This window comes from Pelodiscus sinensis, chromosome 26 (assembly GCF_049634645.1).
Source record: "Pelodiscus sinensis isolate JC-2024 chromosome 26, ASM4963464v1, whole genome shotgun sequence".
NCBI classification, from domain to species: Eukaryota; Metazoa; Chordata; order Testudines; family Trionychidae; genus Pelodiscus; species Pelodiscus sinensis.
The window spans coordinates 17,379,430-17,405,464 of NC_134736.1; the positions used below are offsets into that span (position 1 = coordinate 17,379,430).

At 49.3% G+C, this 26,035-nt stretch overlaps 1 protein-coding gene across 7 annotated transcripts in view; it reads right to left on the minus strand.

The window, feature by feature from the left end:
- Nucleotides 1–26,035, minus strand: part of LOC102453385 (protein Aster-B) — a 337,552-nt gene that overhangs the window by 7,679 nt on the left and 303,838 nt on the right. For all 7 annotated transcript variants that reach the window (XM_075909418.1, XM_075909420.1, XM_075909421.1 and 4 more), the window contains 14 exons: nt 25,020–25,123; nt 24,767–24,862; nt 23,859–23,939; nt 21,233–21,348; nt 20,058–20,214; nt 17,847–18,033; nt 17,284–17,427; nt 12,015–12,133; nt 9,328–9,470; nt 7,518–7,621; nt 6,895–7,098; nt 6,601–6,691; nt 3,166–3,273; nt 572–689 (listed from right to left, as the gene is read on the minus strand). In XM_075909418.1, the coding sequence (XP_075765533.1) occupies nt 572–689; nt 3,166–3,273; nt 6,601–6,691; nt 6,895–7,098; nt 7,518–7,621; nt 9,328–9,470; nt 12,015–12,133; nt 17,284–17,427; nt 17,847–18,033; nt 20,058–20,214; nt 21,233–21,348; nt 23,859–23,939; nt 24,767–24,862; nt 25,020–25,123 (1,772 nt within the window). The remainder of the gene's footprint in view (nt 1–571; nt 690–3,165; nt 3,274–6,600; nt 6,692–6,894; nt 7,099–7,517; nt 7,622–9,327; nt 9,471–12,014; nt 12,134–17,283; nt 17,428–17,846; nt 18,034–20,057; nt 20,215–21,232; nt 21,349–23,858; nt 23,940–24,766; nt 24,863–25,019; nt 25,124–26,035) is intronic.

Consider the following 26,035-nt stretch of genomic DNA (forward strand, 5'->3'; position numbering starts at 1 on the left):
AGACGGCGCAGTGGCAGCCAGGAACCTCAGGCCCTTTGGAATTGCTGGACCTCATGGCAGCTGCCGCCTTTGCCCCGCAGTCAGCGGCCTGTGTACAGACAGCCCCCTCTCCGTGGAGGACGGTGGACTCCTACCAGCAAACAGGTAGAGGGGCAGGGAGGAAGTGTCCAAGAACATCACCCCCGACCGAAAGTGACCTAAAGGATCTCTGTGGCCCACATGGAGCAGACCCCCACACAGTAAGCTGCATAGGAGTCAATTTGTCTGTTCTTCCCTGGGACTGAGAGGATCAAATTAAGATGTGAACACAAACATCCCAGACCTGTTGCTACATCCACCTTCTGGCCGAGGCTACGTGTCAAGGAGCAGCTCTGGAATTCAGGATGGCTCTGAAGCTGGCAAAGCTTACCTGCTTGCAGAAGCCCTGTTTGAAGATGGGTCTGTTGGGACAGCTAGACATCCCTGGTTAGGGAAGGATCTAGCTAGGCAGCAGCGCGGTGGCAGAAATGTTCAATTCAGTCTCATGCACTAGGAATTCCTGGGGTCCATGGCTGGGAGATGCTGTTCTTACCTGGTCTAGAAGCATCACTGAGGATCTGATGATCTCACGCCACTTCTGCAGCTCCGTGTCATGATACTTCTGCTGGGACTCCAGTAACTGGGCCCATTCCGATTGAGACTGGGGTAACCTGCCAGGTGCACAAAAAACACAAACTGTTTGGCTGGGGAGAAGCACTTACCCCGAGCCTGGGGCTGGGAGGGATGCAGGGGAGTTCCTGGCTGCTGAGTGAAAGGTGACGATTCACCTCAAAGGCAGAGCTCCGCTTCTCCCCCAGCACTCTTTCATTCATACACTTCCACTCCCTGTCACCTCTGGAGACCTCTGCCCAACCTCAGCTTGGCTGGAAATGCTTTGAAATTAACATTTCCAGATGCATGTAATGATGTCAGGGTACCAGAGAGACAAGGTGGGTGAAGTACTTCTTTTACTGGCCCAACTTCTCAGGGGGCATCTACACTGCACCCTTAGCTCAAAATAAGCTATGCAGATTGCGTAGCTTATTCTGAGTTAATTTCACAATAGCTTATTTTGAAATATGGTGCTGTCTACACAGTGCCAAATTTTGAAATAAACTGCTATTCCAAAATGTCCCTTAATCCTTGTGGAACGTCGAAATAGCAAGCCTGTTTTATTTCAAAATAACAGGCTTGTTTCAAAGACGCGGAATAGGTGTTTCGGGATACCGGAACTATCCCAAAATTGCACTGCAGTGTCGACGTACCGTTGGTGAGAGAGACAAGCTATATTAAAACACCCAACAACTACATGTATGAATCCACACAATCACTGCACTTTCAAATGAACTCATCAGGAAAAAAAAGAAGAGAAAAACACCACATCACTGGTGGGCGAATATTTTTTTTCCAAGGCTATGTCTAGACTGCAGAGATTTTCCAGGATACCGCTGAAAAGCTCTGCTGTGTCCAGGAAACACGTCTGCTTTTTTGGAACAGTTTCCAAAAAAGCGGGTGCGTTCTTTCGGCATCCCTGTATTCCTCTTGGTGAGAGGAATAAGGAATGTTCCGAAAGAGGAGGTTTTTCCAAAATTTGGCCCCATGTAGACAGGGCAAATTTCAGAAAAGCCTCTTCCAAAAAAAAAAAAAAAGGCGGAAAAAGATATGCAAATTGCGGTTTTCCGATAAAACTCTGCTCAAGTGATCAGGTATCTGATCTATCAGTCTTCATCCCTCAAAGAACAAGCACAACACTTTCAAAAGATGACGCTGGGAGTTTAAATTCACTACTGTGCTAGACACTAAAACTCATGGTCTTAATAAAGACCCTGAATTTGTGGCTTATTACAACAAACTTACCCCTTTTTGTACTGACTACAGGGTGTTAGCAGGTCACTTCACCTTGAATGAACCCTTAGAATATGTGCTAACTACTTATGACAAACTATTTATTCAATCTTGTATTTAGCTGTGACAGTCTGAGTGCTTTCCCCAGACCCGAGGAAAAGCCCTGTGTAGCTTGGAAGCTTGTGTCTCTCACCAACAGAAGTTGATCCACTAAAAGTATTCGGCACCCCCACCGCAGTGTAAGGGATAACATTTTAGAAACACCCACTTGTCTCAGCACATTAAGTCCCATTTTCAAAAGTGTCCAAGGCAGTTGGGAGATGAAGTTTCATTCAAAATCAATGAAATTCATTCTCCTACGTCTCTTGAAAATTGTATCCATAATTGTTTAAATTGGTTAATTTTTGGCCCTTCTGGGGAACACAGTATGACCAGTGAATAATTCTTCATATCCCCCTCTTCTTTTCTCCTCCCCAAACTATTCGCTAATGATATAACCAAACACATGACACCTCAAAATGTTTTGCATTCAATTAAGTACAAATTGCAACGCCCAACCCACATCCAGGAAAGGTAGACACTGTTAACTGCATTTTATGGACCGGAAAACTGAGCCACACAGGGGTACAGTGACAGTAATTGCTGGAGGTCACACAACAGCACATCTAGACAGCAGGGCTAAAGTCAAATTAAGCTACACAACTTGAGCTACATCGACTGCGTAACTTAAGTCGAAATAGCTTCACTTGGCTTTTGGCGCCGTCTACACAGCAGGAAGTGGAAGGAAGAACACTCTTCCTCCGACTTCCCTTACTGGTCGTAAAATGAGGGTCACAGGAGTCGGAGTAAGAAGTCCTCCAGCTAGACATTATTTCCATGTAGCGGCTTGCTGGATGGACATGCTCTGTTATTTTGGAATAACGCTGCTGCGGAGACACAGCCTTCTTAGTGGCACAGCCAGGAATGGAACACAAGAGTCCTGACTCTACACAATACACTGCGCTCCCTTTCAGAGCCAAAACCAAGCAACAGGTGATCCTTGGTTCTCTGCCCCATGTAGTAACCACTGGAGAGTGCTGTTTGTCTAGCACAGTCTAGGGTAGGAAAGGCCTGAGTCTCACCCTGCTGGTCCAGTGTTAAGCATCTATTTGCTCATTTCAAGCCAAATAATGTATCTTCACCTTAGTGCATATGGCTGGGAAAGGCCAGCAGGCAGCTCTGGGCTGTGGAGTTTTGGAAAAGCCATGCCTGCCTATACGCAGCAATCATTGGTGGGGGGCAGAGAGAAAGAAAGGCAGTTACCGTTCTGGTAGCCGCAGGCCCTGCCATGCGGTGAGGGTCTGGGTGGTGTATTCCAACATCCAAAGTTTGTAGAAGAGCATCATATTGAGAATGACCAACAGCACCAGACTAGAAAGGAGAAAGACACTGGTGGAAACATCCCTGATTACAAGCATCATTCCAGTCCCACCCTGGACAATGCCCCAAAGGTCTCAGAGGCCTGTATGCCTTTGTCAACTGTTGGCAGTGGGAGTTTTGCCTGAATAAGAACTGGGTGATCAGGGCCTGAAGTTTTAGTCTGAGAAAGATAGAGAGAGAGACAGACAGAACGTCGTGAAACAAACACAACTGAGGGCAGAGCAATGAGGAAACCCATTGGACCAGAAAACCTACAGTTCAAGGTTGGTAGGTTAGGATTCTGGCTCAGTGGGTGGCAAGTTATATCGGATACTGGGAAAAGCAGAAGAAAAACACAAGAGTAAAGAGGTAAAAAAGAGACAGTACCTGAAACAAATCCTAATGGGAGCAGGGAAGAGAAAAGATTGAGGAGCTAGAGGTTAGAAACAGACCAGCACAGGGACAGGAGAAACTGAGAAGGAACGTCTGGCGGATACATCTAATACACAGAAGGGGGGGGAAAGAAAGGCTGGAGGAAGGGGAGGAGAGAGAAAGGAAGAAAGCTGTAGTGACATGGGTGTTTCTCGTAGGACAATGTTCTTTCCTTGGCAGCAGAGCAGAGATTGGGTAGTGCCTGCAGACCAGCACACATGGGTACCTGCTTATGGTATCATTTGGATTATAAATTCACATTTCAAGTTGCAAGCACCTGTTCCTCGGTTTGTGCCATGTTATATGAAAGGAGTCTGACAGCACAGCATGCAGGGCAATGCTCTGTCAAGTGCATCAGTAGCACAGATAAAAGATATTGGCCTAGATGGGCCTAGAGCCTCAAAACCAGAAGGCTAGCCCATTCCTCTGGCACAGGTTTCTGGCTAGTGCCGTTAGTACAAACGCTTTGCTCTCTGGTGCTCCTCCGTCCTTCCAATCAGATAACTGTCTGGTAGCCTCTTAACAGAGATTATTCTAAACTGACCTTTTCTACTTTCTTACCTAAACTGCTGGATGTGTTACAACCCCCCAGCAGAAAGCACCTTGGTGGAGAAGGTACGGATATGTCCAGCAGCAAACATCTGCCCTGCTGCCTCAGGTACCGGGTCAGTCTCACAGCAAATATCTGCAGCTCTGCCAAATGTGCCTGTAGCACAGGGGTGGGCAAAAGGGCGGGAGGAGACTTCTCATGCTGCCCCGTCCCCAAGTCCTGATTGGCCTGAGGGCGAGAGGAGTGTGCGAAGTTTCCTCCGTCCTACCCTGCCCTGTGAGGAGCACGTGGCATTTAGAAGTGCTGCCTGCTCCTGGCAGGGCGGAAGGAGGCTTTGCGTGCTCCCCTGTCTCCAGGCCATGACTGGCCTGGGGATGGGGGAGCGTGGGAAATCTCTTCCCACCACCAGGAGCATGGTGCTTCATGGGAACGAGGGGGGGGGAGGGCTACCCCACCCACCAGACCAGTCATGATCTGTGGGTGAGAAAGTCTGAAACATCCTGGCCCCAGCCGCCCCTTCCTTTTGAGGCCCTGCCCCTTCCGGTGCGACCCAGGGCCACTTTAAAAAATTATTAGCCATCCCTGCTCTAGCGGAAGATGCCTATTGCTGTGCCAGAGATACTGAGCTCACCCAGTAGGAAATGTCGGACTTGCTGCTAGATGTACCAGCCCTGTCAGAAAGCACATTCAGCCTTAGCCCAGCTAGGACCAGGAAGTGCAGAAAGAGAAGTACTGAAATTTCAAGTTTAAAAACTTTTCCAGGCCTTTGAAAAGGCTGAGTGTGGAGTGGTTCTTGCTTTATTCCAACTCTTGCAGTGGATCCTGTTATCAGGATCATGCATCAGGGTACACCCTTTGTCAGGCACCTGTACCGTGCCTTTCATCCAAAATTCACGAGTGCAGTATCCTCCCAACAGCCTGCGTTGCAAGCAGGCATGAGGATCACATTTTATAGACAGGTAAATGGAGTCTGATAGGAACCTTGTAGCAGGACCAAGTTTGTTTGGATCATCTGCATTTCCAATGAGCGCACCCCTACTGTAGCCATTGCAAAGTAAGTGCTGAGCTAGGACTATAATTCAGCAGTGCTGATTTTTAATGGCCTGCTATAACCACTGTACAGGCAAACCTGGTTCTCACCAATCTCCCTCTCCCTTTTTTCTTCTGAATACTTCTGTTAACAGATTTCTTAGAAATCTCTTCTAAATGGGCCAGTTTCCTTCCTGGGTGGAATTTTTCCAAAGCCCACAACTTGGGAACATACACATTTGCAGGCAGCCATAAAGGTTTCACGCGGGATGTGATAAAGAGGAAAACAGGCAGCAAACTGACATGTCACATACAATAAAAACCAATGTACTGAACACATTGCTGTAGTAGTATAGTATCTTTATCATTATCACTATAATATAATGGATTGCATGAAACATGCACCTCATTTTCACTTGCCTGGGAACTGATGGGTTGTTTGGATGTAGTACCAAGAAGGTTAATAACAGATTATAACCTCTGCATCACTTATGCAGAATTCGTAATTGGCAAAATGTCTACACCGAGATCCTGCATGCTATAAAAGCCTGCTTTATGCCTTGTTTTGCAAAAATGCTGCTACTACTCTTTCCACTCTCTTCTCTTCAGTCATTATTTATAGGTTCTCATGTTCATATCAGTTTCTCTGACCTCTCATCCGCTTAGTCTCCTTTCTTCTCTGTTGGTGACAGATTTCCCCTCCCCATTCAGTCAGGCCTTTCCCCAGTGTATTCTGTAGGGCTATGTCTACACTACCAGAGTATTTTGAAATAATTCCAGAAATAACTATTTAGAAATAAGCTTATTCCTCGTCACAAGCAGGAGTTGTTATTCCAAGACAACAAGCCCATTATACTGAAATAACAGGCTTGGTAGTGTGGACGCCGGCCTTTTTATTTCAAAATAAGGGGAGTTATTTCGAAACCACTTCCCAGTGTAGACATGGCCTAGCTAAGCTACCTCCAAGGACTTCTAGGAACGCAGAGCTCTGGCTGGCTGAGAGCAAGGTCAGGCCTGGAAGAGATGGAGGGACGGGGACGGATAAACAAGGAACCAAACAGGAGGCTGAGTCACAATGCTGAGATGTGGATCATCTCCAGAAGGAGCCAACCCAAACCTCGGCCAGAACTAGAACGCAACTGAATGGACCTCGATGGGGGGGGGGGGTATTTTTAAAGTTAGTTTATTTGATTTTTGCTTTGGGGGTCAATTTCTGTGCTTCCTAGTTCTCAAGTGAGTCTAGGGTGGGGGGAGGCAAAGAGAGATGGAGAGTGGGGGGCCCAAGCAGAGAGACTGAGCAAGCCTGGCGGGAATAAGGAGTCACTCACACACAGCTGATAACAACGAGCAGCTTGGAGACGCTCTGAAGATGGAAGCCACCGGGACTGTCCTCGGAGACATGCCGCGTCTGCGTGGAACCTGAGGGAAGCGTTTTGTCACCGCTTTCAGTAATAGCCTAAGAAGAGCTCAGCTCCCTTCTCCACACTCTCAAACCCCACTCCAACCATCGCCCCAAGCCACGATCCACTGCACCGCTGCCCCCAAGAGGGGTCTAGCCTTTGGTCCCACTCAGCCCCTGGCCCCAGCCTCCAAGAGCCCAGCCCTAGAAGGCAATTCCATACCTGCCACGTGCTTGATTCGATGCACGACTTCCTCGTCGGTCGGGGTGGTGACAGGACTCAGCACCTCCTCCAGGTGTGGCACCCGCAGGTGGGCATGGGGCCGCTTTCTCCGGCGCAACGTGGGTTGCTTGCTCATCTTCTCTTTGGGGGATTGTCTGTGGATCTCGGCTAGGTACGTGCTCTCAGTTTTGGTCAGTTCACTCTCTGCAGCGGAGTCAGGCACCGTGTTACAGCAAGGGAAAATAACCAGTGTCTCTCTGTGCAAGGCCACTGGGGACCCTAACAAGAGTTTCCGCCCAGGGCACCATCTGGCCCAAGACAAGGCTCGGTGCTGGCAGCTTGAGATGAAAGCAGGCACACCCATAATGCACCTGGCCCAACACCTGGTTACGATCACCTTGTGTTTGGGCTAATGCCATGTGACCTCACGGCCTGCCCATTTTTAGCAGGCAGAACTACAGGTGCAGGAACAACATCGTCAGCTCTGTTTGAAACCCTTTCACAGTCCCAGTGCAGTGTTGGCCCCTACCCCCCAGACTGCCTGCCGGGAGGGGTGCATGTGTGCACACCCGCTATCGATACACAATGGTAACGAGGGCAGCGCGAGCTACTGCAGCTCTCACCTAAATGACGGAAATAATCTTCTAAGCCGCTCCAGAAGTTTTTCTCGATGAAGGATTTCACAAGCCCCCACGGCTGTTTCCTATAACGTAGCTCTGTAGAAACCCTGAGGGAAGAAAAGGAACAAACCCGGTTACCCGCGAGCTGTCACCTAATCTTTGCTTCCGGGGTCTGCGGGGATGGGTGCAGCTACAGCGCTCTGCTAAAGCAACTGAGAACGCATTTCCCTCTCGGGGTTTGATGGCGGCTCCGGCTGAGACCTGAAGTCCCACAGTGCTGCCAGGGGCCCATTCCTATAGAAAACCTCCATCTGTGGCAGTTCTTTTCAGCCCAGTTTCAAAACCCCTCCCAGCAAGGCTGGATGTGTGCTGGATATGCAGCCAAACTCTAGGGCGCTGCTCCAAACCTCCACGGTAGCAGAATTTTGCCTAGTACTAGCTCTCCTTCCCCACTGGCCCTCTGAATCTCCCACTGTCTTGTGCTGTCTGTAGGTGCCTCCCGCTGCCCACAAAATTCAACTGGCAGAACACAGCAGCTGACCCTAGCAACCATTTACTCAAAGAGGAGGTTCTCTGGCTCCTGGCCACCTCCCAACCTTTTTTCCACACTTTCTTTGCTGCTTCTACTGTGCTCAAGGCCCAGGGCATTAGGCAGCCATCTCTCCGGCCACTCTCAAGAGCTATGCAGAGGTCCTGCTTGCAAGAGGTACGGTATCGGGGCAAAGGCAGGGTTCCTGCAGTCTCTCCACCCTTCCCTTGTAAAGCAAAAGGCAGGAGATCAATCCTCATTATTTGTAAAGGCATTTCAGAAGAGCCAGGAATAAGTATATATGTCATCAAGTGCCAGCAATGCCCCTCTGCTTTGCATATTGGCCAAACGATGGGAACACACATACACCTGTAGGGGACACTTTAACCTCCCTAGACAGACAGTGATGGATTTGAAAGCAGCCATCCTTCTGCAAAAGAATTTCAAAAACCAGTTACAAAAGGGAGACGTCTGACTGGGAGTTCATTTGCAAATTCACACTATCAACTTAGGAATGAATAAGGATCTCAACTGGTTAACGCAATACAAAGGCAATTTCCCCTTCTCTCGTTATTCACATCTCCAGATGAAATGCTGTGAATGACCCACTTCACTCTGGCTTGATTAGCTTCATTAACACAAGCAACTTCTCTCCCTTATAAATTCTCCTGCTTCTCCAACTTCCACTCCAGTTCATCTGAAGAAGTGGGTTTTATTCACAAAAGCTTATGCCCTCATAAATCTGTTAGTCTCCAAGGTGCCACAAGGCTCCTCGTTGTTTTGTCAGATAGGGTATGTCTACACTACCCCCCTAGTTCGAACTAGGGGGGGTAATGTAGTCATACGGAGGTGCAAATGAAGCCCGAGATTTGAATTTCCCCGGCTTCATTTGCATGAAGCCGGACGGCGCCATTTTTAAATGCCGGCTAGTTCAGACTGCATGACGCGCGGCTACACGCGCCACGAACTAGCTAGTTCGGATTAGGCTTCCTAATCCGAATTAGCTGTACACCTAGGAAGCCTAATCCAAACTAGCTAGTTCGTGCCGCGTGTAGCCGCGCGTCATGCAGTCCGAACTAGCCGGCATTTAAAAATGGCGCCGGCCGGCTTCATGCAAATGAAGCCCGGGAAATTCAAATCCCGGGCTTCATTTGCAACTCCGTATGACTACATTACCCCCCCTAGTTCGAACTAGGGGGGTAGTGTAGACATACCCATAAAGACTAACAACCCCTCTGAGACCTTTCACCATCGACAAATCCACATCCCCTCTGAGTACTGTACCTGAGTCGGCTTTTGTTTCTGGCGACACGAGTCAACGTGTAGCGGTTAATGGTGTAGAAATAATCATGGTAGGGGACGTCGTGAGTTAGCACCTCTGCGTCTATCACGTAGCACTCGCTTTCTTGGCTGGCTTTGTACATTGTCTGCGCAAAGCAGAGAGGAGAGCACAGGGGAGTGACTAGTGTGGTCAGAGCAAGGCGAGGGCAGAGCAAGGCTCCCCACTGCAGTCATGCAAAACATCTCATGCAGCCACGAGCACCACTTACGTGACCCCTTTTGTGTTAAGTTTTCCATTAGCAGCTGAGTTTTCCTGGTGTGAATACTAAAAAAAAATTTAACTCAGGTATTTCCCTAGGGCAAATTGGAAACTGGAGCATAATGTTCCAAACTCAATGGCTGTGTCTACATTGGCACCCCTTTCCGGAAAAGGGATGCTAATGTAGACTTCGGAATTGCAAATTTAAATCCCCCGCGGCATTTGCATTTACATGGCTGCCGCTTTTTTCCAGCTTGGGGATAAGTAGGAATAAGAAATCCTCCGGAAAGGGCTTATTTTCCGGAGAATCATGTCTAGACTGGCGCTTTTCTCCGGCTTATCCCCAAGCCGGAAAAAAGCGGCAGCCATGTAAATGCAAATGCCGCGGGGGATATTTAAATCCCCCGCGGAATTTTCAATTCCGAAGTCTACATTAGCATCCCTTTTCCGGAAAGGGGTGCCAATGTAGACACAGCCAATTAGTTTGGGTTAGTTACATACCTAATCCCATCAGAAGCAATACCCCAACTGACTTACATAACTGACCAATGCTAATATTCCCCAGTAAACTGATCTCTGGCTTTTTATATAGTACAGAGGAAAAATATTAGGAAAAATATTTCAAATATTTGTAAACAACCCAAACAGTATTAGTTTCTTGGCATGAAGACTAAGTAGCATTACCTTACTGGATGGAATTTACTACAGTCAGTAGACTCAATTATCTATTGCTTTGTATATGGCAAAATCACTTACACCAGTGCAAAATGAGCGTAAATCATTACCATTCTGGATTTGGTAGCTTTTCACAAGGGCTTTGCACTGGTGCATATAGCTACACAAGGTGCAGGATAATGGACAGTCTAATCCATTTACGTTACACAGTAACTCCCTCACTTTTAGACAGTACAGACAAAAGATTTTCCAGAGATTTCATCGGGCTGGTCTTACTGCAGAAGTAACTCAAGTTATACTGTAATTGGAGTGCTGCCCCTAACTTGAATCCCAGCTACACAACAGAAACCCTGAACTCCAGTGTGTAGGTGCTTTTAAGTCACATTTTCCCTTTGGAGGTGAGGAGATACTGGCTACAGAGAAGTGAACACAACCCATTTGCTGCCAGTGCAACCACTCTGTGTAACTCAGGAGTTTTGCAGTGGGGCCACTCTCACTCATCCCGGAGAGTTAACTGCTGGGAAGACACAGCCCCAGTGTCCTGTGCGATAGCCCCACTCTCCCACGACAACGCAGCCCACGTCCTTGCACACTGGGGTAACTCCTCTGTAGGAGCTGCAGCATTTACTTATGAAGAAAACAACATGCAGGAGCAAGCTGTGTCCGATTCTCTGCAGAACGATAAGCGGTCTGTCTGTCCCTTGGAAACAGGGATGGAAAATCCTGTTTAAACAGTTAACTGGGATTCCAGCCGGGCTGCAGCAGCCCCCCACCAGGGCATGGCACAGGAGTCCGGGCTGGGCTGCAGTGGCCCCTGTCTGCATTGGGCAGGGTGCTGCTCCAGACCAGCCAGGCCAGGCTGACGGTTAACTGGTAACCGGGAAGCATGACCCAGCAAGTGCGATGGTTATTGGTTAGCCAGTTACATTCCCTACTTGGAAATAAAGTTATTTGCACTGGTTCCTTCTGTGCTCCATTTCAGCTCTCCCCTTCCCCCACTCTAGTCTGTTCCTCTCCCCGCACATTGCCTTCCTATGCATGATCCCCTGCTACCTGGCTGGCTCCTTCCCTTCTGCATGGTCCTCTTCTCCCCTTATGAATGCTTTCTTGTGCTTGGATTCCCATCTCTTCTGCTTCCCCAGACAAGTTGTTCAGCCCCACTACTGTCTTCACCCCCTGTTCCCAGGACATTCCTCCTGGCTTGCCTGGATTACTTTCCTCATTGCTTGCCTGGATTCTCCTCTCCTGGGCTGCAGCTGGCAACTCCAGTTCCACTGCAGGCTCTGGTCTCGAGACAGGGCCACTGCTTTCTCCTATACAACTGCAGCTCTAGCGGAAAGACCGCCAGACTGGCTCCTCTTGCGTGTTTCCAGCTGCTTTGGCAGGCCTCTGGCTTTGATCTCTCTATGTAATAGAGTCTGAACAAAGGAGCTACCACCCTGTGATCCACCAGCTCCCTACCGACCCCAGTAAGTGCCCCATAGGCCGAACTGTGGGAACCACTAGTGCAGACAATGCCTTCGCTGTGCAGTTAGGTTGTTCTGGGAACAGAAATCCTTTCACTTGGACAGTCCCACTCACTTCCCTGCAGCACAAATCAGCTATTAGAATTTGCAACAATAATGAGTGGTAAATTAATAATAGAGGAAGCCGTGGCCAGCGGGAAGAGGCGGGGAGGAGAACAGGGCACACACACACCCCTCCCAGAGCATTCAAACGTCACAGCCTGGTACCAGCCTGTTCTGCATCCACCTACCTGAGTCTCGGTGACAGTCGCAGTTTTGGGGGCGAGAGGGTTGGTGAGGGTGATAGTGTACAGGATTACTCTGCTCTGATTGCCGTTTTCTTCCTTCTTCCATGGATGAAAGATAATTTCTGAGACAGGAAAGGCCGCCAAGTTAGGGTCTTGAATCGACAGCTCTGGGGGAAGCTGTCCACATCCCCAAACCCAACAGGATCGGCCCTAATTGCTCCCCTCACTGGCAGGGCTGAGGCTGGGAGGGCAGGATGGGCCATGGAGACTGAGGACCTCTTCCTCCCCTAGCCATGGTCTCTCCAGGGACAAGGCGCATTGGTGTGGAGGGGCCGGGGAAGCGGCTGCCTGTCCCATGAATTCACCAGGGCATCGTTCCCCAAGGCTGTCAATCCTGCACCCTCCGACACTGCTCACATTCATTTCAGTTACCTATTTGTTTGAAAAATATGGAGTTTTGTATTGACCTTTCCAACCACACTTCCCAAGTCCTGTGAGGCAGGAAAATGTGCAGAAAGAGGCTCCTTGTTACATTGCTTTAGCATGAGACATGCCTGAGGAATTCTGAAGCCAGTTTCCCCCCTTTGTTCAGCACCAGGGATAGGGTCAGGGGGTCTCTCTGCCTCCCACATGAGGATCTAGAGTTACAGTCTGAAGACAGCCTGTACTACAGCAAGAATCGCACGCTGCCTGGGCTACAGACTGTGGCACTTTGTGATGGGATTTGCATGCGGTGACAGATGCTTTCTACTGGGAACCTGGCACCTGGAGCTGATTGCGTAAGCAAGGGTGGACTGAGAACAGGTGATTGCAAACAAGGAGTTTAGAGAGGGCGTTCTCCAGGTAAGGGAGAAATGACTACAGTCCCTTTTTTAGGATAGTGATAGGTCTGCTGTTGTTACCTGCACAGCATGTGCCATGTTTGTCTTCCTCCCGGAAGAAAGAACGGATTTCATCTGCATTAAGTGCAAGCTGGTCGCCATTTTGGAGGAAAAAATTAGAGGACTGGAGGCCCAAGTGTCGACTCTCTGCTCGATCAGAGAGGATTATGACTTCCTCGATAGAAGCAGCGTTTAATCCTGCAAGCAAGGCAGGCGGAAGAGCCAGAGAGGGCAGTACAGGACGAGGAAGAGAACTGGTAGCATGTAACTTCTAGAAGGAAAAAACGGCCAGCACAGGAATCCCCCATTCCTACAGCGGTAAGTAATTGCTTTCAGGCTCTCTCCACAGGCTCTGCAATGGTGAATGCTTTGGAAGGGACGTCACAAGGAAGAAATCGGAAGGGAACCACGTCTACTGGAAGGCATGGGATGCATAGTCCTAGGGATGGGGGTTCCACGACCACCACCCCCAAAAGAAGAAGGCGGGTGGTGGTGATCAGGGACTCCCTCCTAAGAGGGACTGAGCAATGTATCTGCCATCCGGATCTGGAATCTCGAGAGGTGTGCTGCTTACCGGGAGCTCGAAATCAGGATGTGACTGAGAGGCTTACCAAGCTGATCAAACCTTCGGATCGCTACCCCTTCCTGCTTCTCCATGTGGGAACTAACAATACAGCCAAGAATGACCTTGAGCGGGTTACTGTGGATTACGTAGAGTTGGGAAGAAGGATCAAACAATTCGGAGCTCAAGTGGTGTTCTCATCCATCCTCCCTGTTGAAGGGAAAGGACTGGGCAGGGATCGTCGAATTGAGGACGTAAATGCGTGGTTGTGCAGGTGGTGTCGGAGAGAGGGCTTTGGTTTCTTCAACCATGGGACTCTATTCCGGGCACAAGGATCGTTAGGAAGAGATGGGATTCACCTAACAAAGAGAGGAAGGAGCATCTTCGCGGGCAGGCTTGCAACCTAGTGAGGAGGGCTCTAAACTAGGTTCGTTGGGGGACGGTGACCAAAATCCTGAGGAGAGCGGGGAAGTCAGATACCAGGGAAAAATGCAAAGAGGAACAAACAACAAAGGAGGACCCCTGATTCAAATGGAGAGGGTAGGGCGATCAACTGGTTATCTGAGATGTTTGTACACCAGTGCAAGAAGCCTGGGCAACAAACAGGAAGAACTGGAGGCCCTGGCCCAGTCCAAGAACTATGATTTGATTGGGATAACAGAGACTTGGTGGGATGACTCGCATGACTGGAGCACTGTCATGGAAGGGTATAGACTGTTCAGGAAGAACAGGCAGGGGAGAAAAGGAGGAGGAGTTGCACTATATGTAAGAGAGCACTATGATTGCTCTGAACTCCAGTATAAAGAGGTAGAAAAACCTGTTGAGAGTCTATGGGTTAAGTTTAAAGGCACAAACAACAGCAGTGATGTTGTGGTTGGTGTCTGCTACAGGCCACCGAATCAGGTGGATAAGGTAGAAGAGGCTTTCTTCGGACAACTGAGAGAAGCTTCCAGATTGCAGGCTCTGGTTCTCATGGGGGACGGGGGACTTTATTCACTCTGACATCTGTTGGGAGACTAATACGGCAGTACACAGACAATCCAGGAAGTTTTTGGAGAATGTTGGGGATAACTTCTTGGCACAAGTGCTGAAGGATCTGACCAGGAACCGTGTGCAGCTTGACCAGCTGCTCACAAACAGGGAGGAACTAATAGGGGAAGTAGAGGTGGGTGACAACCTAGGAAGTAGTGATCATGAGATGGTAATTTCAGGATCCTGACCAAAGGAAGAAAAGAGAGTAGCAAAATACACATCTTGGACTTCAGAAAACCAAACTCTGACTCCCTCAGAGACCTGATAGGCAGAATCCCCTGGGATGCTAACATGAAGGGAAAGGAGCCCAGGAGAGCTGGCAGTATTTTAAAGAAGTCTTTGTGAAGGCACAAAAAGAAACCATTCCAATGCGTAGCAATAGAGGCAAACATGGTAGGAGACCGGATTGGCTTACAGGGGAAATCCTTGGTGAACTTAAGCACAAAAAGGGAACTTACAAAAAGTGGAAACTTGGATAGATAACTAGGGAGGGGTATAAATGTACAGCTCAAGAATGCAGGGGACTTATCGGGAAGGTGAAAGCGCAACTGGAATTGCGACTCGCAAGGGATGTGAAAGATAACAAGAAAGGTTTCTACAGGCAGTTTAGCAAGAAGAAGGTGATCAGAGAGGGGGTGGGGCCCCTACTAGATGAAGGCGGTAACCTAATGACAGATGATGTGGGGAAAGCTGAAGTACTCAATACTTTCTCTGCCTCTGTCTTCACGGACAAGGTCAGCTCCCAGACTAACGCGCCAAGTGACGCAATATGGGACAAAGGTGGACAGCCCGTGGTGGGTAAAGAACAGGTTAGGAACTATTTAAAAAGGCTAAACATACATAAATCCATGGGTCCGGACTTCATACATCCGAGGGTACTGAGGGAGTTGGCAAATGTCATTGAGGAGCCTTTGGCCATTATCTTTGAAAAGTCGGGAAGATTGGGAGAGATCCTGGATGACTGGAAAAAGGCAAATGTAGTGCCCATCTTTAAGAAAGGGAAGAAGGACGATCCAGGGAACTATAAGCCAGTCAGTCTTACCTCAGTCCCTGGAAAAATCATGGAGGGGAGCCTTAAGGAATCCATTTTGAAGCACTTGGAAGAGGGGAAAGTGATCAGGAATAGTCAGCATGGATTCACAAAGGGCAAGTCGTGCCTGACCAATCTGATTAGCTTCTATGATGAGGTAACTGGCTCTGTGGACATGGGGAAGTCAGCGGATGTGATATACCTTGACTTTAGCAAGGCTTTTGATATGGTCTCCCACAATATTCTTGCCAAGAAGTTAAGGCAATGTGGATTGGATAAATGGATGGTAAGATGGATAGAAAGCTGGCTGGAAAGTCAGGCCCAGTGGGTAGCGATCAACAGCTCGATGTCAGGATGGTGGTCGGTTTCTAGCATAGTGCCCCAAGGTTCGGTTCTGGGATTGGTTTTATTCATCTTTATTCATGACCTGGATGAGGGGATGGATTGCACCCTCAGCAAGTTCGCAGATGACACTAAACTAGGAGGAGAGGTAGATATGCTTGAGGGCAGGGATAGAGTCCAGAGTGACTTAGACAAATTGGAGGATTGGGCCACAAGAAATCTGATGAGGATCAACAAGGACAAATGTAGAGTCCTGCACTTGGGACAGAAGAATCCCAAGCATTGTTACAGGCTGGGGACCAACTGGCTAAGTAGCAGTTCTGCAGAAAAGGACCTGGGGGTTACAGTGCATGAGAAGCTAGATATAAGTCAACAGTGTGCCCTTGTAGTCAAGAAGGCTAATGGCATATTAGGTTGCATTAAGAGGAGCATTGCCAGTAGATCCAGAGATGTGATTGTTCCTCTTTATTCGACTCTGGTGAGGCCGCATCTGGAGTATTGTGTCCAGTTCTGGGCCCCCCACTACAAAAAGGATGTGGACACATTGGAGAGGGTCCAGCGGAGGGCAACCAAAATGATTAAGGGGCTGGAGCATATGACTTATGAGGAGAGGCTGAGGGACTTGGGTCTATTTAGTCTGCAGAAGTGAAGAGTGAGAGGGGATTTGATAGCAGCCTTCAACTTCCTGAAAGGAGGTTCCAGAGAGGATGGAGAGAGGCTGGTCTCAGTAGTGACAGATGGCAGAACAAGGAGCAATGGTCTCAAGTTGTGGTGGGAGAGGTCCAGGTTGGATATTAGGAAAAACTATTTCACAAGGAGGGTGGTGAAGCACTGGAATGGGTTACCTAGGGAAGTAGTGGAGTCTCCATCCCTAGAGGTGTTAAAGTCTTGGCTTGACAAAGCCCTGGCTGGGTTGATTTAATTGGGATTGGCCCTGCCTTGGGCAGAGGGCTGGACTTGCTGGCCTTCTGAGGTCTCTTCCAGCTCTATGATTCTATGACTGAGTTTAAATTAATCCCAGTGCAAATGAGGTATTAGAGTTTTCAACACTAATGAATGGCTAATTAATAGCAGAGGAAGCTATGGCTGGCAGGAGGGGGACAGAGCAGACCCACATCCCAGAGCTTTAAATAAGTCTAGGGCCAGTCTCTGCCTGGTATCTGCCTCTCTGGCGTCCACCCACCTGAGTCTTGGTGACAATCGCGGCCAAAGACTTTATAACTCCCACTGCCCTTTCGCTGCCCCCACGCCCAGACAGCTTCACCACCCACTCGTGACAGCAACAGCATGATGCTGAATTGCGCTGCTAAGCCTCACACTCCAGACCTACATGCGGAGGCCCCCTTCTCCATGGCCCCCACTCCTAGTGCTCAGAGTCCACCAACTGGCCACGTGGTGCTTGAGCCAGGACGGTGCATGGCTCACCGGAGAACCGACGCTGTTCCATGAAATCCCTCTGGAACTGGGAGTCAGTGAAGAGCAGGTCGTACAGTTTGTCCACGCTGAAACTGAATACTTCATTCATGTACTGCCGGCCATTCAGATCCTCATAAAAGGCCTGGACTTCCCCTGCAGGGAGACAGAGAGAGGTGAGAGAGCTGCTGCCACCCTTCTAGCCAAAGGATGCTGCACAAGGCTCCCATTATGCAGAGCTAGGACTGTACCATTTGCCACCTGAGCCAAGGGAAGAGCTCAAAAGAGACACAGCTGCTTCTCTTTCTTTTCATGCTCCCGGTGCAATGGCGGTAACATTAGTCGTGGAATTCGTCCCATGGAGTTAGCCCATCGTTACCTTTTCATCTGCCTCCCCCCCCCCCCCCCACGATGCTGAGTTGCTGGTTTCTTCTTGGTGGTAAAGAACATGAAAGACCCTGTGTGTCCAGTAAAGGAGGATCCCACAATATCCCCCCAACGTCCCCACTTGGGAAAGAGAGCACAGGGCATCCCGGGACACCACAGGAGCAGCCAGACCCGCCCTGACTGCACACCTTCGTCGTGGGTATCCGACGAGTCACTGAGCTCCGTCGGGATGTCCTCGTTGTCGTTGAAGTCCAGGGAAGGGGAGTTCACCGGGGCGATAATCTCTATCTTGTCTCCAATGATGTTTTCAATGGTGAGCTCCTTCTCAAGGGGACTCTCCACCAACTCCTCCTCTTCCGGAAGCACCCCCTCAAACTGGGATGGGGACAGAGCGCAAGAAAAGCCATCAGGGTGGCGCCCCAGAGAGCTACAGGGCAACCCAAGCCAGTTAGGTCAAAGAGGAGGGACCAGATGACGAGCAACTCCTTGATCCACCAGGTTGGGGCTGAGCAACGGGCCAACCAGGGAACCTCATAAAAAAAGTTAAATTACAGAAGCCCAACAAGGTAGCCATTCCTGCAAACAGCATGACAGGCAAGGACAGGGAAGCCATGCTTCTGCCTACGTGGTATCGCTTGGTGTGGGAAGGATTCATGTCTAGCCGTATCGTTTTAGTACAGAGGGGAGAACTGTTCAACTCTGAACACCAGTCAGCTCTGGAAATCAGGCTGACATTCTGTGCGCATGCGCACACTCACGTTGTTACACCACGTAGTCCCAAAGCCCTGTTGCATTTCCATTAAGGTTAAGCACATATGTAAGGATATTTAAAAAACCACAGCCATGCTGCAATTCTCCCCAACTAAACCCCAACTCAATCTAAACTTGTTAAGTCATTGAAATGTGTAGCAAGGCCACCTCAATCTCTGCCTTGGATGCTTTTAAGAGAATCATATTTGTGGGGAGGGGAGATACGACAATCAGCTGAATCTATCTTTAAAAATCAGTTTCCTCTCATTTGAGACCACCACAGATGCCAAAATGCCTTCATCGCCACCACGGAACAGTCAGGGATTATTGACTGCAGGCTGTTGTAGTCTTGTAATTGTGTAAGTAATAAGTTAGTTACTTATAATGAATGTCTGTTATAGCAAAAGGTTTGGATTAAACTCAGACAGAAGATGTAGGTCTCAGACAGGCCAGGCAGCTTTAACAACTTAGCTCCAGCTCTGTTTGATGTTTGCATAGTAAAGTGAAGAGACGGAATATTGTAATACATAGCAATGTTAATATTAGGCAAGGCCTTGTAATAGACAGAAAGAAGTTTAATGTTGAAAGACTTTGTAACTTTGTTAAAGTGACTAGAAGGACCCTTTTGTCCCACACTGCAATTGTGTAAATGTATTGTTTGTGTGAATGAGAGAGAGAACGTTTTAGGAGAGGTAAGTGTGCAGGCTGCTGCATGCTGAAATGGTCAGAGGAGGGGCCGGAGACTCAGAAGCACCAAATAATGATCAATTTAGTGAAAACACCCTGAAGACCCAGACTACCAGGGCAGATTGACAAACCCTGAAGTTAGTGACAAACACCCCTTGATAGGGAACGGATAACAACTTTCACTGGAAAGACCACACCTCTGAGGGGTCATCAGCATACAGATATCAAATGACGGTGAGAACAACTTCTTCCCCATAAGCATGTCGTCGCAAGACTGATTGTGATGCTGAGGGACTGATTAAGGCCTGACAAGGCAAAATGCATAGACTTGCATGGAAGAAAAATCCTGCAAAGGATGGAGTGTCTTCTACGGTTCTTTGAGTTCTCGTCCTGCCCAGTGGAGCATCAGTCCGGACTGACAAGAACCCGGCTCCTTCCTCCCACCCGACCTATCTGGCTAATAGGTTGGGCCGAGCAACAGACTGTTGTGTGTGGGGGGGAGGGGGGAGGTGTGTGTGTGGGGGGGAGTGGGTTGTGGGACGGTGTGGCCTTATCCCCCTGAAAAAGGTTCCATGTGCTTCTTTTAGGCATAACACTGCAGGTCCCTCTTGTTTTCCTTGTGGAGCGCTGCATCCGATCATAGCAATGCTTTGGGTGATTTAGTTTTGTTTACGGTGGAAGGAGGACTCCAGGAGCAGCCTGTTACATCACAGTTTAGAGGTCAGAAGGAGGAGGAGCAGAAACTCCTGTTTAAAAAGTGTGTGTGCACGCGGAACTAAAACAAGTAAATAAACTGAGACCACAGTATCCCAAGAGATCATCCATAATCTCTATAGGCTGGTATTTTATCAGCCTGAGTCTCTCCCTTAAGTCATGGCCTGTCTTGCCTTCAGCCCATCAGCATGCTCCTGGCCTCTGCCTGCAGTCAGATTTGGGATGGGAAAGGGAGAGGGGACGCATACCGAAATTGGCGCCTCACTGCTCCCTGTGGATGTCAACGTGCTGGTGGTGATTGACTTCTTGGGCAGCAAAGGACTTGCCTCGGGTTTGGCCTCCACACTGCTCTTGGAGGAGCTGTCGTTCACGTCATTTTCTTCTACAGGAATCTCCTCGCAGTAGCTGTAAATCCAGACACAACAGGCGCGTCTTTAACTTTGTCTTTCCCTAGCTTTGGCTGGCACGAGAGGGGAAATGCTGAAATAAGGATTTCTTTGGTATTTCCAGCCAGCCCAGAAGCAGAAACAAGCAGGAATCTTGTTGGACAGACTTTTCCCAGCATGCTTTCAGCTCTGGACATTTCAGGTGCTTATACAAATGATCAAAAAGGTTTTGATACCTTCTGTCAGGATAACGCACCAGCTGGTGTGCAACACCTTGTCCCCATCATCGTGGTGGACTCTAGTCAGGGTACGTCTAAACTACATGGCTCCGTCGACGGAGCCATGTAGATTTGTTTATTCAGCAAAGGTAAATGAAGCCGCAATTTAAATGATCGCGGCTTCATTTACGTTTACATGGCTGCCGCGCTGAGCCGACAAACAGCTGATCAACTGTTTGTCGGCTCAGCGCGCTAGTCTGGACGCTCCCCTGCCGACATCAAAGCCCTTTGTCGGCAGCCCCGGTAAACCTCATCCCACGAGGAATAACGGGGCTGCCGACAAAGGGCTTTGATGTCGACAGGGGAGCGTCCAGACTAGCGTGCTGAGCCGACAAACAGCTGATCAGCTGTTTGTCGGCTCAGCGCGGCAGCCATGTAAATTTAAATGAAGCCGCGATCATTTAAATCGTGGCTTCATTTACCTTTTCCTATGTGTCTAATCTACATGCCTCTGCCGACAGAGGCATGTAGTCTAGACACAGCCTCTGTGCTATAGCCTGCTACTCACGAACAGAGCCCGTTAGCCATTGGCAGAGGAATGTGCTTTCAGCGCTGAAAGTCCATTAACACCTAAGGGGCTAGCACAGGGAAAAGGGTGTGGTGCAAATAAGCTTGTGAACTGTGAGGCGCTTAGCTCAGATCTTCAGCCTGATCTTTGCACGTGGAGGTCAATGGGAGTTGGAGGCAGGCAAGGGATGGGGCCCCTAATTTCCTGAGGCCCCTAATGGGGCCCCTAATTTCCCAGTTGCACTTACGCACCCCATAGTGTTGAAATCATCATCAGGAGGAACGTAGTCTTCATCATCGCTGGTCAAGCCCAGTTCATTCCCGTAACACTGGTGGACAAAGTGCCAGAGCTCCTTTGGACACAGGGGCTATGGGGGGAAAGGATAACACCACACACATTGCACCTCAGAATCCCAGACACTAATGAATTCATCCTGCTTAGCACTTACACCGCCCTTTGCATTTCCAGCGTCCCGCCCTAACAGCAACCAACTCATCCTCACAACGCCCATGGGGGACCAGAGATCAGATGCTTCTTCCCCTTTTCCAACCATTAGGTAACACTCCTGCCCAGTGAAATGCCTGGTACAAAGAGGCTAGGATACAAGTCAGGCCTGTGGGGTTCCCAGGCCTGGGAGACCTGGTGGAACTTCTGTCCATTGGGCACAGCTGGGAACCGGTGTGGAGTGTTACCATTTCTTGAGTGTGTTGCTGACCTCTTTCTTTTTCACTATAGTTATTGATTTTAAACCATTTCTTTCCTTTTCAGGGGAGGCTCATTTCCGCCTGAAGAGCCGAAGCGAGAGCTCAGTAATCTAGCTCGCAATGGCGTAGCGTCCTCTGTCCTAGGGCCGCAAGCTTGTGGGACTCTCTTCCTGGCAACAAACCCCAGTGATGCTGAGAGATGGTTTGCTACAATGAGCCTGCCACAGCACTGACTGGGTGAGCACAGGCTGGGCCGACCCATTCCCTGGTTAGGGTGCACGCTGGTTAAATAGCCACCCCATTACTGTGCAAACTGTTCCTGTCAGCTCAATGTCTGCCCTGCATAGCTCTAGGTGGCCCCCTTGATTTCCTGTGCAACAGTCTCAGGGCTTTGCAGGCACCTGGGAAAGAGAAGAGGAAGCACCAGGATGCAGATAGGCCTGATTGGAAGACCCATCTACTCATCTCCCTGCACCATCCATGGTTGCTCTGCTCCTCTAGGAAGCTCTTCACCCCTTCACGTGTGTTTGTACTGCCACTGCTCCTCCCACTGACGCGTCTCCCAGTGACATGATACAAAGCAACTGGGGGGGTTTGGTCAAGTTTGTTAAATTTTTTTTTGAATGGAGGCTGCCCATAATTTGCTGGGACAGAGAAAGCTATTTTAGAAACCCTGAACTTGCTTCTAGGAGACAGAGATATTTTCCCCTGGGGCTTTAACTTGAGAACACTAGTGTTACTGTGATTGGATGGACTCGTGGCATTACTGCGAAAAGGCTGCACACGTCACTAGTTAGAATGAGAAATAACATTACCGGGAAGGTCAATCTTCAAAGCCTAGCTCTGGTGGGTCATGGTCACTTGATAAAAATGTGACTACATCTTCCAGCTACAAGGGGCTGCAGCAGCAGAATGTGAGATTTAGAGTTTTGGGCGACAATAAGGGGTTAGTTTTATTCCATCGGGAAACAAAATGGCAGGCAAGAAGGATTTCTAATTTAGAAAAAGAAATCTTTTCTGGAATTGATTGGTTTGAATTTTCCCACTTGTTGCTGCCTGTGACCAGGCAGGAAAATCTTAACCAAGGTTACAATGATTTAACAACGATGGCCAGGCTCAAATGGGAAAGACTTACCGGGGGGGGGGGGGGGGGGGGGGGGCGGAGCAGCTCTGCCCATCTGCAATCTATTACATTCATATGCTTTATCAAGGGCATCTGGCTGGGTTTCCTTCTCTCTCCCTTCCCCCTACCACTTTGGGGCCCTTATTTCGGGGAAAGAGCTTCAAGTATTTCCTGTCTTCACTGCTCCAAATCTCAGTTCCTGTTTGTTTCAAGTCTTGAACTAAGGACACTGATGTTCAGTATCAATTTAAAAAAGGCTGCTGCAATCACAACATTACATCTGTGACACATCAATGTCTACCTGTGGGAAGTGTATCTAGCTACATATTAACATTGTCTTGGCCTGAACTCAAGGCCTGCGTTAGTCATCTGTATGTTGACTAAACAGTACGTTGTGAGCTCATGCTCCTATGGCATTGCGGAGTCTCTGTTCCAGCCTGGACTTGCACTTCTGCACCAAGCTGCTATTGGAATGTGAGAGTCAAACCAAATACAGTCAGGACTCCAGCTGCTGCAGAATAGGTAGATATACCGGCATGTTTGGGAACCATAGTCTTCCTATGTTTTGCATCTTCTCCATAGTTTCCACACACCCCGGGGACGTCGTAGACTCATGCTTGGTCTCAGCCCCATCCTTGACTCATCCTCCTGCACTATGTGCCTGTTATGCCCTTTGCCTGTGGGGTCAGAGATTTTTGCTACATCCTGGAACTGCTTTTTGCTAGGCGGGTTCATTTTAAATGAGCGCCTTCTGAAAACGAGTGCTGGGCCACGCATGAATTTGTACTCCAGCAGTGGTAAATGTGGTGGGACACATTTTCAACAAAGGAGCTTTAACTGGCGGGCAGACGTGCCTGTGCAGACAGGTCACTCTGCGAGTAGCAGGGTGTTGCATCTGCACAGTTACCTGGTTCGCTAGCACAGACGTGCATTTACTGGACCTACGGGTTCATGTGTACGGATTAGCCACACGTACTGTGGGTTCTTGCATGGGCGGCACACATCCAGGTGGCAGGGAGCGCTGATACCCGCGCAGGAATGTCCCCGTACCTTTTCGAGGAGAGCGTTCTGCCAGAGTCTGAACATCATCATGTACGTCCTGTCTCGGGCGCCGAAGGAAGTGAAAAAGTGCTGAAAGGGCAGAGCCAGAGAAAGTGAGTGCCAGTGAGAGAGCGAGGAACATGCTCTCAGCCTTCACGCGCAGGACACACAGACACCCAGTGGCAAGCAGAACTGTGACACTACTGAGCAAAAGAGGGATCTGAGCATCACCTACCCGAGGGAGCATGTCTGAGGCCATGTCTGTAGCCATTACCTCAGGAGCCTACACTGTGTGTCAGAGACTCGTGTGCAGGGGTTTGTATCAGCAGGCCTGCTGCAGAGGCTGTGTGCTCTATCCCGACTGTCGACCCAACCCCACACTGGGTTCTGCTGGCTCTCCGCACACCACCCCTCCCCACGGACCAAACGAATGCAGGTTAATACTGGAACCCCCCCCAGGGATTCGTGGAACACTTTGCATATATTTATTTCTAGTTGAAGATCACTAATTGCACTGCGTTAAGTCTCTCAACACCCTTGGGAGGTAAATGCTGTTATCCCCATTGCAGACATGGGAAGTCTGAGGCTTGGCGAGGGGAAGTGATTTGCCCAAGTGGCAAGGCCTAGAAGCCAAAGCCACAACTTCCCAGTCCCTTCCATAACCCTTTCCCCACACCGTCGATTCACCGTCCCTAGAGCAGGCAGCTGTAGCTCCCGGTCTGGGAGCTGTCCCAACATCACCCGCACATGCCCGAAGCTCTGCTCAGAGGTGTGCGGTGTACAATCTACAGCCCTGTGTCTACCCAATGCCAGCACCAGTGCTGACCCCCTGTAGGTATTTATAGCACCCCGGCAGCAGACTAGCTCAGCACTCACCTTGTGCAGCTTGCCCAGGAGTGGAGGGTTCTGGGACGTACCTTTTCAGTGTCAGTGCAAACTTGGATAGCGTTAGGAATGAGCCGCGCTGTTTTCTCCTTGGTCATGGAGCAGATATCCTTCAAACGGACTGTCAGCTTTGGGCGGGGCCATGGCACAAGGGAAGAGAGAAACAGAAAGGGGACAAAGAGAGTTGATGAAGAAGCCGCAGCATGCCCCCGCTCTTGAGACAGGCAAGAAGGTGCTGAGAGCTGTGGAAGCGCAGCCCTGATGGAGAAGTAAGAGGCTCTTTACCAGCGTTTCCCAGCGGAAGATGTTGCTGTAGAAGCAGATCCAGTTTTCGGAGAGGTAGAGTCGGCCCTGCAGGAGAATGTCTCTTTGAAGCGCACATGAGTAATCTGTGGGTAGACACCAGAAGATGAGCATGGAGCAGGACCTTTTGGTACACCGCTGGGGATGGCAGGCCAGGTAGAGCCACAACTATATCAAAACAGGTCACAGAGCTGAGCCAGAGAAAAACAGGAGAACCAGAACTGGTAACTCAGGCTCCAAGCTCCTGCAGGAAGTAGCTATCAAGGTAAATTACAAAGCCCACAACGAAGTTAACCTTGGACATATGCCAGGCTCAGCAACTGAGCTACAGTCAAATGCATATCAGAACTACAATGAAGCTGAGACCAGACACTTGCAAGAACCAGACCCGTGCAATACAGCAAACCAGGCTTCAACCACCAACATGCCAGAACAAGCAACCAAATTAGGACTAGACCAGCGCTAGAGCCAGTAACCAAGCCAACTCAAGAGGTGCAAACATGCTAGTGCTGGAAATATGTGGAATTGGTACTGGGGTAGCTCTGGAAGCCCCAACTGCTGCAAAGAGCTTCCAGAGAGAGAAAAATGGGAGGGGGGAAAAGATGCACCAGAGAAGTAACTTGCCCAAGGTTACCCAGCAGGCCAGTGGCAGAACCAGGAATAGACTCCAGCTCCTCTAACAGCGCAGTCAGCACCGTGGCCACCAGCCTATGCCAACACCACTGTTACAGCTGTCTCAAACCATCTGCTTGGGGGACTTTTCTGCCATGTGATTACTCAGAATCTTAGGCATTACTTCCTGATTTTTAGCTTGTTTTATCCTTTGTGCTGTTCGGTGCTCTTATTCATAACTTTGCCATCCTGAACCCCCTCCCCCCCTCCAAATAGCTCTTCTCCCTCCTTAGCGCACCTTACAGCAATTACAAGTAGCTCCTCAGATCCTCACTCACACGCAGTGCAAGGAATGGGTGCAGTGTTGTGGTAGTAATTAACTGACT